This window comes from Simochromis diagramma, unplaced genomic scaffold (assembly GCF_900408965.1).
Source record: "Simochromis diagramma unplaced genomic scaffold, fSimDia1.1 OVJJ01000362.1, whole genome shotgun sequence".
NCBI classification, from domain to species: Eukaryota; Metazoa; Chordata; class Actinopteri; order Cichliformes; family Cichlidae; genus Simochromis; species Simochromis diagramma.
The window spans coordinates 124,835-138,845 of record NW_024386815.1 but is presented as its reverse complement, the minus strand read 5'-3'; the positions used below and the strand labels follow the sequence as shown (position 1 = coordinate 138,845).

The following is a 14,011-nucleotide window of genomic DNA, read 5'->3' as shown; positions in this document are numbered from 1 at the left end:
TTTGTCAACACGATGCCAAATATTTGAGGTGTGACACTTGATACTGCAGTGTGAACGTAGAGTTGCTGCTGCTTAAATGGAATATCTGTTAAAATCCTCGTGAAATGTTTTGTGCTTTTTGTTACCTTTGAGAGCTTCATTATCTGACACATGTTAAGCCGGCCTCCTCTGTCATTTCCTGTAAAAGGCACTGTTGCAAGAATCCCTGTTTCTTACATTTTCAATTTGACTCTTTCCTCACATCTGATTTAAGTCACTTATTATGCATTAGGGCATATCTGGCATTATGTATGCGCTATTATTCCCCTGTTCCCATTGAGCTAAATGTTCGCCCCAGCACCAGTCTTACAGGTTTAATGTCAAACCAGAAGTGGACATGATTTCATCAATACTTGGACTACCTCCATCAAATTAACTGATCCATATCTGCGGAGCGCTTTGGTCACGCAGTTAGTCTCTCAGTCCAATCAGAGACTTTCTTATTTCTTCACTCTTTCTCTCTCTCTCTCTACAAACAGGAATTACTGCTGTAGTGCTGTTGTCTTACACTTTCTTTGAACTCTGTTCACTGCCCGGTGGTATTGTGTCTTCAGTTGTGAATGGAGTCACGCTGAATGATCTGCTAAAAATTAACTGAAGCATATCGGGGTCGAGCCATTGGATAAACAATTTGGACCCACATCACATGGCCAAAAATTCCTTTAGCATTTCCTAGTTTGACTCCCAGCTGGCCGGCCAGCTGGGACATTTTCCCTCTGCTGCAGCTGTCAGAAATACTAATATCTATATTCAATTGTAACTTAAATTTTTTTTAGTTGACCAAAAATTCTTAAAACAAGTTGAATCAAGCATTGAAGTCGAGCCGTGATTTTACATTTAAGTTGGCTGTTCACCTGTCAGGGACTCCAGATGACCGTTACTATATAGCCGGTATATTTCTATGATGGACTTAAGTGCTCGGTTTAATTAATGCGCATTTCCCCTATAACATAAAAAAACATGAAGAAACTGTAGACAACAAGCTTCAAGCTTGCCTCAAGCTGCTTAGTATTGTAAGGTAAAGACCCTAAAATGATCAGCTTTGGTGCATCAGTATGAATATCTGCATATTTGCTGAGTTGCCATAAATCCCCTTTTTATTAAGAAGACATCATGTTCTGTCCTGAGGCAGGTGGATGCTTTGTGACGGAGGTGAACTGAGTCTGGTGGAGACTGTAGCTGTTGTATTTTTAATTTTTTTTCCAGGAGGAAGGAAACAGATGTTTGTCAAGTCAGTGCCCAGCCTCAATCAATCTGGCTTCACTCACACAGGGAGAGATGCCTGTGGAGCTGCTATATTTAGACAGAAAAACAGTCCCACAGGCATAGGCATGATGTGGCGCGCGCGCACACACACACACACACACACACACACACACACACAGTCATTCATACAGTAACAGATCCACAAGCACGGTTAGGCACAGAATCACTGATCTGACAGCGCCTGTGGTCATTTTGTATCATGAGAGAAAATAATGTTTAGCAACAACATGCAGCGCTCTGAGAGCGCAAACCTCCACCCGAGTAGCTTGCTCTCAGGGCAGTATGTACCTTTAAAGGATTAGTGTTGTGTTTGTAGATAGTTTCTTCTTTTTAAATGTACTTTAAGGACTTTGTAGTGCAGGAAGGTTTTTTTTGAAGTTTTTTTATTTGCTCTGTTGAAATCAATGTAATACACTTAACTTAATTTTGTCTGTAATTATTGTTGTTATTTATGTGGATTTACTGCATGTGTTGCATTCATTTCATTGTTTGGTGAAATTTGTTTAAGTCTTTAGTCACAAAAATGTATTTTAAAAAAGTAATATAGTGTATACCTCTGTATACCATTATTATCACTTTGACCTTCAGATCAATCTGTTGATGTTGAAGGAGAGGTCAGAGGTCAGATGTGACATGATGTTTTAAGTCCTTATGCAGTACTTAATCTACGTTGACCATATACACCGCACACTAACTTCTAAGGCTTTTTGTCAACCAATCAAGAAGTTGACCTTGAAGCTCTCGGTGGATGTAAATGTTCACGGATCGTTACCATGAACCCACTCTCATGCCACTCCAACAATGTTTAGCATTTGCACTCCAAACTAGAACTTACACAGCAGAGCTGTATGTAAGAATGAAAATATGTTGAGTTAATTGACCTGGGCATTAGTCACGTTTAGGTAAACAGCTGTACAGTGGCTTCACTTATAAAGCCTTGCAGCTCGTATCAATATAAAAACCTAAGAATTAAAATGTAAGATCAAAGTGTTTACCAGAATGTTTGTTCTGTCAAAAACTGTTTTTAAAAAGCTAATATGGGTGTATCATCCTTTGCACTGAAGTAGTGGAGCCATGTTTGTAGTCTTTAGTGTATCAACAGCTGATAACCTCAGCTCACTGATATCTTTTACCAGAGCCCAACCAAGATGTCAGGGTGCAGCAATTGCTGCTTTTTTATTTGGATCACACAGTGCAGGGGGTTAAAAATCATCTTGTACAAATTAGGGTTAGATTTTGAAAAAGCAAATATCTGATGAATGGCTGGCAATGGCTATACTGGTGCCTTTCTCAATAGGCAGGATTAGTAGTTGTGTATCTTGTATGTACGGTGCATGTGATTTCTGGATTATTTCAGCACAGCTTCAGGATTACATTTTTTGGGCTAATGTATTGTTTGAAGGATTTGGGCTCTGACTCAGTGGCATGCGTGAATTTATCTGCATAATAATGTATACTTTTTGCTTATAAGGAGTAAGTAGAGCTGACTTATCTGGGACAATGCCAGATTAATGGATTTAATAACAAACGAGTGTTGTCATTGTCACTGCTTTGTTGAGTGTGTATTAACCAGCGAGATCAGTGACCAGTGTTTGATGTGGATTTGTTTGGTTACAGGAGCAGGAGGTCACAGAAAGTTCAATTATGAAATCGTTGGGTTTTTTCCCCCTAATTGCTCTTCTGATATTTGCTGGACTTTGAAACTGTCATTTTTCTTAATCAGTTTAATTTCATATAAAGTGTCAATTTACAGTGAAACTGCCCTCAAGATGCTTTATATTGAAACATAAAGACCCTGCAATATTAGAAAGAAACCGCTAGGCAATCAAATTAACCCCCTATGAGCAAGCATTGGGCGACAGTAGGGAAGAACTCCCTTTTAACAGAAGTCAGGACTTCTGACATGACCAGGCAGTAGCCACCTTCCCTGGCTTGGTGTGAGGAAAAGCAAGAGAGAAGAGGGCAAAGAGAAACAAGTGCAAAAACAAAACCTATGATAGAAACAAGACAAAATTTAATAATAAGCAGTACTGACATAAAAGTGGACAAGGAATGCCCAGTGCACCATGGGAAGTCCCCAGCACAACTAAGGGCCAATGAGCATTATCAAAAAGGAAAGTTTGAAGCCTAATCCCAAAAGTATCCAGGCTGCCAGGAGAGGAGGGAGAAGTGCTGTGTTGGGATAATGTGGTACTATTTGTTCTTTAAGATGTGACGGGACTGATCTCTCAGGACATTCAGTTCTAAATTTAACATGGAGCCAATGATGAGAAACTAATATGGTAGAAATATGACTTCTGTTTCTAGTTTCTTTCACTACCTGGATTTTTTTATTTATTTATTTTTTACTCGTGTCTCAAGTATTTTTGTATTTTTAAATAATGTGGAAGCCAAAATGCCCTTATTTATGAAACAAAAAGAAACTCAAGCAGATGATTTAGTTTGATTTAGTGTTGCTTAATCTTACAGAAACCAGTAACAGGAGGTGAAACCAAAGCATGTAATAATTTCGACTACCCTTAAGTACAATTTGACTAATTTTTGTCAAACACAGTTGTAAAGTTGTAGATGATAGGAGTTGTTGTCTGTGGGATAAATGTTGCTTCAGATTTTCAGAATATTAAATTATTCCTCCTATTTGCCAAACCTGGAACATTTGCAGAATACTTTGTAGTAAGTAAAGTAAAAACTTGTCATGGTGATTGTGCTGTTCCATCTAAACTAAGAAATTGGGATGGGATCAATTTTTTTTTTCATTTTAATAAATGAACTAATAATTTAAACACTGCATTTTGTATTTTCACACATTATGTTTGAAGATTATTATTATGTATAAAGATTGTAGGAGCTCCAACCAATATCTTCAGATTGCTAATTTTATCTAAAATCAGAAAACGCAAAAATATTCAGTTTTGATCTAAAATGGAGAAAAAGAGCAAATGTTAAACAATGCTGAAAATCCAAATCATTCAAAATATGGGTTTGATGAAAAACTACACAAAAAATAAAAACTGCTGATTTTATGTTGTTGTCAAAGTGACAGATCAAATACTTGTTGGTATTGTGAATAGAGAGGCTGTGGTGTCTGCACCATGTGGGCTGTTTGCCTGCGCAAATATATTCAAGTGAACACACTGCTGCAAGATCAAATCCTGGACAAACTGCTCTGAAATACAGTGTTTAGAGATGACATAGTGCGGAGCGTAAGACTGAAAACAAGAAGGAATCCTGGGGAAGGGAATTGTTATGGAAGCCCCAGCTGAATAATGGCAAGCAGTAATCTGTTGCACAAACTGATATCATGGTGTTTCCAACATCAATAGGCAGGTTTAAGCCCTTATTCCAAGTGATTATTTGAGCAAAGCATCAGGATTACATTTTCGGATGAAATGGTATAAATAAGCTGCTGAGAGCAGCATCGGCTGAGCAGACTCCTGGAGGACGGGACGCTAACATGTTTGCTCTCCTGTTTTGTTCCTCTCCAGACCTCCCAAGTTTCTCAGACCCTCACATTCCTCTAGTGGCTCGTGAGATCATGCAGCGAATGATCCGCCAGTTCGCTGCTGAATATACCTCAAAAACTACTCAGGACGACCCGCCCCTGCCCAACGGCACCATGAAGGACCAAAGCCTGCCAAAAGCGGTGTCTCTGGCCCCGGCCCCCAGCTCTCCGCCCGGGCCACTGGCTGCGCCAAACTCTCCTCCATCATCTGCCTCCTCCTCTCCATCCCCGACCCCGGGACAATGCTTCAGCCCCACCTCCGCTGCTGCTGCCTCAGCACTCGCCTGCACCCACAGCAGCAACAGTACGGGAGCCAGTAATGGTGGGGGAGGAGGAGGAGGTACGGCTGCTGCCTCTGCACAGAATCCCGTCCTCAGCAAGCTTCTCATGGCCGACCAGGACGGCCCGTTGGACCTCACCGTTAAGAAGAACCAGGCTGATCCAGAGCCCAGCCAGCAGGGTGAGAGCAACGCACACACACACACACACACACACACACACACACACACACACACACACACACACACACGTTTCTAACCAACATGTGGGCTTTTGGGGGTTTTTTTTGTGGCTTTTATCAACCAAAAATATGAAAGCCACAAATTTGGCTCAGTGTTTGTTTTAAACAGGCAGGTCTGCTGTGCAAAAATACTTCCTGCTCCATATTTAATACCAGTGTGCACAGACGACAAAAAGAATCAGACAAGAGTGTTTAAACAAAAATTGTAATTAATGTATAATTCTTTATTAGTGCACTGGTAATTCAAATTTAGAGTTGGCTGCCGTTATTAAAATAATTAAAATGTAGATATGTAGATAATGAAAATAGAGCGGAAATGTGAAAAAAAATAAATGTAAAAACACATTTCAAATTTTAACTAATAAGTATGACACTTTGTGTTTGTTCTAGTCTTTCCCAAAGTATTAACCACACACTGGGTTGATTGCCTGGCTCAGGTCCATGATTAATGTTCTCATTTCTCACACTGACAGCAAACATTTGAAGCAGACTTGCACATCAGATTCACATCAATTCATTTTTAGTTGTCGTCACTTGCTGCGAATAATTGTTCATCTTCAACTTTAAAAGTGTGCACACGGTTTTCCTGACCGTGATCTCTGAAAAGACATGCTTCGAATCAAGCCTGCACGTGCAGCGCTTTACCAAGTCTGGAATTGTAGCTCAGGGCTCAATCTCTGTTTAATCAAACTGACCCAGCAGGGTGTCTGCAGTTTGATCAGCGAGCAGGCTGCTGGGGTGAACCAACAGCTCACTGCCTCAACCCTCACAGTGTGACCGATGATCCACTTTAATACCAGCTTTTTTAGAATCTGCTTACAGTAAGCTTACTTAATTTTTACAACAAAGAGACGTAGGCATTTAGATCCACCTCATGGTCACGAGCTATCTCTCTCTCCCACGCGCACAAACAAGAAACGCCTTTTAAAGTGATTCTGACTCAATGTGGGCTCAGGAATCGTTTCAGTTACACAGCAAATGTAATTTCCGGAGAAGAAAAAGAGACACATTTTATTTGCTTCACTAATCAGTGTTATGTTACATCTGTGTGATGGCTGATTGTCAGCTGAAGCACACGGCAGGCATGAATTCTACAGAGAAAATCATGTTTTCATTTAAAGGTGCATCACTTTTTTTATCCATTAATATCTGTGCTAGCTAATTGTGCCGCTATTAGAGCATTACATGTCCACAGAACACGTTTTTACCTAGTCTGCTGATTACGCACCAAATGTCATCAGCAAAATATCTTAATATTAAAATAGAAAATTGTCTCTAATACTTATCAAGGTATCATTATCGAAGAGCCAATACTACTACTAGTAATAAAGAAAAAAATGTCTTAGCGCAGTCTTTTGGCTCACTTTGATTACTTTTAAATACATTGACAGCATCATTTGAAACTGTGTCCATGTTTATCGTGAGCATGCACATGTGTAATTAGGATTGCCATAATACTAGAATTTCAAACTCGGTGTAGACACCTAGGAAAACGTTGGTCGCTCCCTTCCATTGTTGATGCTTATTTCCTGTGCTTGTGGTGACTTGGCAACGTATGTCATTGCTAATCAAATAGAGTCGGTACATTATGCTGCGCTGTCTCTGTCTACTTGCTGGCAGACTTTTCTCAGTTTCAATCTGACAATCTGGCATAATACTATGTAGACTCAAAGAAGGCTGCTGCCCCCGCGACCCGGCCCCGGATAAAGCGGATGAAGATGGATGGATGGATGGATGGATGGACTCAAAGAATTGTGTTATCCTGTTAAATCAAGACTGCCCATTGCTGTTTCAGACTGGTAGGACAGCTCCAATGTAAACATCATGGTTTTATCATTGGGTGCAACCCACTACCTTAATCATATCACCTAATGTGGTGATCAGGTGCTAATAGTTAAACTGCTAACAGGACAATGCACACCTCCCAGGTTAACAATTATGATAGCTGTGTTGTTGAAATGGGAGCTTTACTGCCCCCAGGAAACATCTCATAAAGATCGCTGTCTCAGTCTTTAAGATGCTTCCGCAAGTTGTGCTGCTTGTCAGCTATTAGTGAGGGCAGGGCCTTTTGTGCCTGTCTGTCACCAGCAGTGCTGTGTGGGGTTGGGTGTCAGCTGAAGGAAGTGAAGACAGCGCTGTTGGTATCAGTACTGCTGTGAATGGGTATTTAATTCAACACTAATTTTACTTATCAATAAATATCAGAACTTCTTTTTTTTTTAACAACCCTAAGTGTAATTTAACATTTGCTTAAAGGTTTGTCAGAAATTCATTATTGTACTGAATTTACTGGAAGCTTATGTTTTTGACCAGAGTGTTAATGTAACAATTTAAATAAATGTAATGGCTATTAAATGCATTTAAGGGTGAAACATAGAAGAGAAATCTGAAGGGTTTGTAACCTTAGTCGTTTTAATGTCTTCCTATTTGTCAGCCCCAGCCCTACTCTGTCCATCTGACATTGAAACAAAGTACAGATTCTCAGCAGGTTTTTTTGTTTTGATTCCCGACTAATTTAGACAACCTTCTGAGAGTCACTCAAACAAAAAAATCTGCCCGGCATTTGACGCTCGCTGGGTGTTAATATCATAACATACGAGTAACAGTTCGTAATCTGATTAGAACTGCTGCATAAATATTCATGTTGATGGGGTAACTTTTTTTTGTCTTATGACAGTTTAATACAGCAACACGGGGAGCTCGTAATACCACCATCAATGCATCCTGTAAAAACAAGGCATGCTAATGTAGAGGTCGATGATAATTAAAATGTTCATTAGCTTGGAGAAGGACCTCATTAGTGTTACTTGTTATGTGTAATTTATCATGGTTGTTATCCCTGGGCGTTTTCTTACTTCAGTGCATTTTCTTAAAGATTAATTTAGGAGCCAAAACGTGTACACGTACAGAGTTTGCTTCCTTGTTAAAAACTTGTCATGCCAATGCTGTATAAAATATGCATATGCAATAATTACAGTATGTGTGCATACTGTAATTGTCACAGTCAGTCTGGACTCTTTTTATATATGGGTAGCACGGTGGCACGGTGATTGGGTGGCCGAGGCATTTCTTTTCCAGCTTCCCCACACAGTCCAGAGACATGCAGTTAGTGGGGTTAGGTTAATTGGTAACTGTAAATTGCCCATAGGTGTGAATGTGAGTGTGAACGTTTGTCTGTCTGTATGTGCTAGCCCTGCGACAGACTGGAGACCTGTCCAGGGTGTACTCTGCTTCTCGCCCTGTGGTAGCTGGGATAGGCTCCAGATCCCCCTCGACCCTGACAAGGCTCCCCTGGATGGATTGATATGTTTATAGATAGATAGATAGATAGATAGATAGATAGATAGATAGATAGATAGATAGATAGATAGATGATCATGTAATCAGTCTGTCTTTGTAATTAAAAGGATCAGAATTACATTTTTTTTTTTACCATTTTCTGCTTTGAAAATGAACAGATTTTCTTGAAAATAAAATAAAAAAATAACAGAATGTGCCAGCTTACACTTTTTTCTGCTTACTTTATGTCACTACATAGGATGATCAGTTTTTTCTCCACGTGTGTGTCAACTAAACATATTGACAAATAAACTGAGATTTCACACTCAGCATGTAGCCACAGTATTTCCAGGACTTCACTGCGAGTGTCACACAGATTCCACCTGTTCTGATGCACACAGAACATCTTTTTTTTTCTTTTTTTGGTATTTAACTAAAAAAACGGGGGGAAAACAGGTGGTTTCATATACAGACACAAGCAGATGCCAAAGCTTTTAACATTCATGCCGATCGATCAAACAGTGATGGAATATTTTATGAATGTATAAAATGCAAAACCGTGATATGCAGTGTGAAGAGGCTCATTTATAAGACACATCCAACCTTCCAAATAATGTTGGCTGTTTCATATATACATATATATATGTATATATATATATACACACGCACATAGCATATATACTTAGTGATTTCTCATATTCACTCTGGAATATGGTATGGTCGTCATGGCAACTGCCTTCCTGCTCAGGTTAATCAAATCTTGATTGCAATCCAAAACCTTCTATAGGAGGGCATTAAACATGTCTGGTGAAAATCAAACTGGACTGAAGAGGAGAAAATATAAATGCATGGTATACTAAAAGAAAATGGATCGTGCAAGGTCTGAAAATATCACGATTTCATATGCAGGTAACAAATTTGTCCTGCTTTTTACATTTTCAAATGCTCGGTGGTTGTGTATGTGGGAATCCTAATAGATTCAATTTCAGTCACACGTGGATTCCTTTCTTTGTTTTTACTTTGTGTTTTGCATTACAGACAAATTAATAATCGGAAATAGAGAAAATAATATAAAAAAACACTGTTGTCTCCCTCTGAAATAGTTTCTTCGAGGATGTAATTGTAGACATATACAGACATTTACAGTAAGGGTTACATCTCTTTCCAAAGAAAAGCAGTGTATTGAATAGAGCTGGAGGTCGGTTGTGTTTAATCTTTTTTTCTCTCCTCTCTGTTTATTCTCAGATGGCGTCCTAGACCTCTCCACAAAGAAGAACCACAGTGCAGGCAGCCCCAAAGCTTTGCTCAACTTCACCCCCAAACCTGGACTCAAAGGGTAAGAAAGCAAACTAGTCTGTTTAACCAAAGCAGCTCAGTTATTTGCCTGAAACAGCACTGGTGAAGGAAATAAAGCAGTGTTGTAATTTTGCACTACACTTCACAGACAAAACTTGGCAGTCTCTTTATGGCTGTCAACCATATTGATTACCAAATACTTATTAATTAATGAATATTTGATTTAACTTAAATAACCCTATTAAACTCAATTACAGCTCCATATTTTTTCTTGATCTCTGCTAAAGTGGCTTTAGGCTCCAGTCACACATGCCTAGAGACTGGTTGGCAACCATCTGACAACCTCCAGGTGCTAAGGAAAAGTGCGGATTCTGTGACCGGTTGATGATCTCCAGTGTAGAAATTAGTGCAAATACCCACAAGCTATTCAACCAGCAGTGAAACAGCATCTTTTGAAATGTGTGGGTTGCAGTGATGAAGAAAAACGTTACTTTTAAAGAAAATGTTTCTGGTTTCCATCGTGATTTTTCAAGTTTCACTGCAGCTCCGAGGGTAAGTGGCGAGTGTTTCCAGACTGGTCAGTCTCTTCCATACAAACTATGAGCAATCCCAGCAAACGGCTGTCAACCAAAGTAATCACAGGGAAGTTTGTGGTGCAGCACCCTCTCTGTGGCAGATATAATGAGCTCTCATTTCACCTTATGTGAGATAAGAAATTTTAGCTCCTCTCAATTATGCCAGCTTTCTTCTGATTGGCTCCTGCTGCAAACAGAAGGTTGGAAGATCAAATGCTTGGGAACACTGCGGTCTCAGCCAAAGCTGTCTGGCTGAGATCAGAATATTAGGAAATTGACATCACACAGAGCCCAAAGACCCCAAACTGTCTGAAATTTAGAGAGACAAACTGAGCTCTTGGATCATAGAGATTATTTGTAAATAAACTGTACTGGCCTCATTATTCAACCTATAGCAATATTTAATATAGACCTTCACCACTATATGAAACACATCTAAATAAAAAGCATAATCTCTCCTCTGTTTTGTACAGTCAATATTTGCACCATCAGTATATACTGCATGCATTCACAATAGATTATTTTCATGAAAAGGAGCTGCAGAGTAGATCTGTCAGTTTATGAACCTGTATTCACTTTGGGTTGAAAGTGGGGAGCTGTTAACAGGTAAATTATAGGTCATCAGATTTTGTTATGACTGCACTACTCGATCTTGTTATGCATACTCGATATGGCTGTCATCACTAAATAGTGCCTTTTTTAAATAAATAAAAAGTGACTGAGAAAGAGCTGTGTGATGCTCCCATACTGTTAGTTCAGCTAGGCCACAGAGTCAGGCTCAACCTTAAGCCTGGCAGATTCACTTTTCCTTGGCTGGCACTTAGCTGACACCCTTCCACTCATCAGCTGCCCACAGTTGCTGCACATCTGCAAGCCACTTTTCAACCCACATCCACCCCAGGCCCTCCTCCCTTCTGTGACATAACTGTTGTCATTGATTCCTGGTCTGTGTCTCTGTTGGGGTCTTGCTGCTCCCCCCACCATTAAGTGTAATTCATGGAACCACGTATGTGTCAGTTTTGCGTAGGTTTTTTGGCTACGCAGGATTTTTGGGTATGCAACCAACACAGACGTGCTTGCATGCGGTACTTCAAAAAAGCAATGGCGTGTAGGCTGACAGTGATGATGCTCTGTGTAGGAAGAATGCTGACTGGTTGAAAAGTAGGTTTAAACAGGAAGGAGAAAAAGTGTGAAAAAATAATCAGAAATTTAAAGAAGCCCACAGAAGAAGCAAAGCAAATATTTTGCACAGTTTTTAACACTCAGTTTCAGTCCACTGCAAAAATCTCTTTGTCTGTTATGACTGCTGTGTTCTCCGTGGCAGGGGCTAAGCTAAAGGACTAACAGCAGCCCACAAACACTGATCTGTAGGCTACTTCGCAAGAGTAGTCCATAGTTGTTCCACATGTTTTGACACTGCCCCCAGGTGACAGTGCACAGCTACAACATGTAGATGATCAAGAAAGTGTGTTTCTTTCATCGAGAATCTAGTAAATCTTTCTCAGATGTTAAAGATTTTAAATCATGTAGACAATAAAAAGAGTTTGTGTTTATATCCGGTACTATGCTATTCGTTCATCCAGCCAAAGGATTCATAAGGTTATGTTGTGGCGAGGCATAATCTCTCTGTCTACAGTTCACAAAAATCACTCCACCTCCTGCAGTGTTGGTCAGAATTAAACCGAACTTCACCACAATGAAAGCCTAATGGGAAAAAGGTCACATTTGTTCATTTGTGGGCGAGAATTGCAATGGATCTTGAACTGGATGAATTATTACATCGTTCTGATGATAAATTTATTAATTAGTTATTATTAATCTCTGACTCTCTTTTAAACTTTGTTTTTTGTCCTTTCCAACACCTCCATCTGGTCATGGCAGATGTTTGCCACTTCCTGATCCTGGTTCTGTTCAAGCTTTCTTCCTATTAAAAGGGAGTTTTTCCTTCCCACTGTCGCCATTTGATTGTTCAAAGGGGGATGTTTGATTGTTATAATTTTCCTCCGTATATAAAGCGCCTTGAGGCGACTGCAGTTGGGATTTGACGCTATATAAATAAAACTGAATTCAGCTGAATTAAAGTCAGTTAGATTTTTGATTTTACAGAAAATACACTTTCTTTGTAAAGCCGAGCACAGGACTGCAGGTCTTGAAGAGATTGTGCCCATATTCAGTTTCTCCACATTTCTCCACTTTTATTCTTCACTTATTGATTTTACTCTAATGAACTATCATCAGTTTAATGGTAAGTTTATATAGATTTGTTTCATCAACCCAACAGTGTTACAATAGCAATATCAACATGACTTTGTCCTGCAGAAAAGAAGCCTTTGTCAGTGTCTTAGTGAACTTTCTTTGCATTGCATTCTGTTAACTATTGATGAACATAATTTTCCTTGAGGTCGTGTTAAGAATCATGTGTGTACATGTGTGCGTCAGGAAGGAATAAACAATTCATGCTAATTGCGGTGGTCATTTTCATGAAAACCTTTGATCTGTACTGTAGGTCAAATATGGATTGAAACAGGTTCGATTCAGAGAGCATATGCGACTGCAACTGCTGCACTGAGATGTTATGTTAAATTTGGGCATGATGTAGTGGTGTGCAGGTTTTAGTTTAGTTTACGGCTTCCTCATTTTACCCCAAATACTCTGTGATAGTCTTGGTTCCTGTCTGATCACCTGTGTTTGTTGCTAATATGAATGATATTGCGATCAAGGTTACTATGACAGAAAAATATTAGGTGAAAACTGACAGACACTCAGATGCTTTTTTTCTTACCCTAACATAGCAACAGATTTCCTGCTGACAAACAAGGCTATAGCCCAGCAGGTAAACCTTGGTGAAGTATTTGCACAACACGATTAAAACACAGTTAGAAACAGCACCTTAAGCCTATGAGGATAGGTCTTCCTTCTAAGGATTGAAATGTCTCAAAAGTCCTGAGGCACCAGGCCTATGAGCCTCACTACCAGTGGATTGCTGTTATCCTGAAATGTATCTGGACAATTCTTCGCATTCCACAAATAGTGCTTCTAATTGATAGTGCACTCATATGGACTTTGAAGTTTGATGACAACCAATGATTGTGGCTGATACCTGTAATATTCTTTGGCATCTGTTGGTGTTCTCCGTATCCTTTATTTGGGCACACCGTCCAGGTACGTTAACAACCAACCAAACATTGGGCAGCTCATTTTGGCATGTTTATTATTTTTAATTATTTCTTCATATATTTCAAACAATTTTGGAGGTCATGTTCAGGCCAGTCGGCCCTTCCTGTCCCGTGTTTATCAGAAGGCTTAGCCTGTTTCTATTGTGACAGTCTTTGATATCATTCAGCTTCCCTTCTAGAGAAGCTCTTGCCCTGTGGTCCAGACTTACTCCACCTTCACTGCAGCTGGCAGTAATACTTAAATAATAATGATTAGAACAAGGACTTCCATCACAGCAACTATTTACCAACCCTGGCATCTGTTAGTTAACATCTGACTCTCTCATGCAAGGAGAGACTATGGAAGGCAACTGGTTAT

General features: G+C 39.6%; 1 protein-coding gene across 1 annotated transcript in view; it reads left to right on the top strand.

Annotated features, from left to right (window-relative positions):
* lcor (ligand dependent nuclear receptor corepressor) overlaps window positions 1–14,011 on the top strand; it is an 83,444-nt gene that overhangs the window by 57,365 nt on the left and 12,068 nt on the right. The window contains exons 5-6 of the mRNA XM_040027160.1: window positions 4,791–5,267; window positions 9,852–9,942. Of these exons, the coding sequence (XP_039883094.1) occupies window positions 4,791–5,267; window positions 9,852–9,942 (568 nt within the window). The remainder of the gene's footprint in view (window positions 1–4,790; window positions 5,268–9,851; window positions 9,943–14,011) is intronic.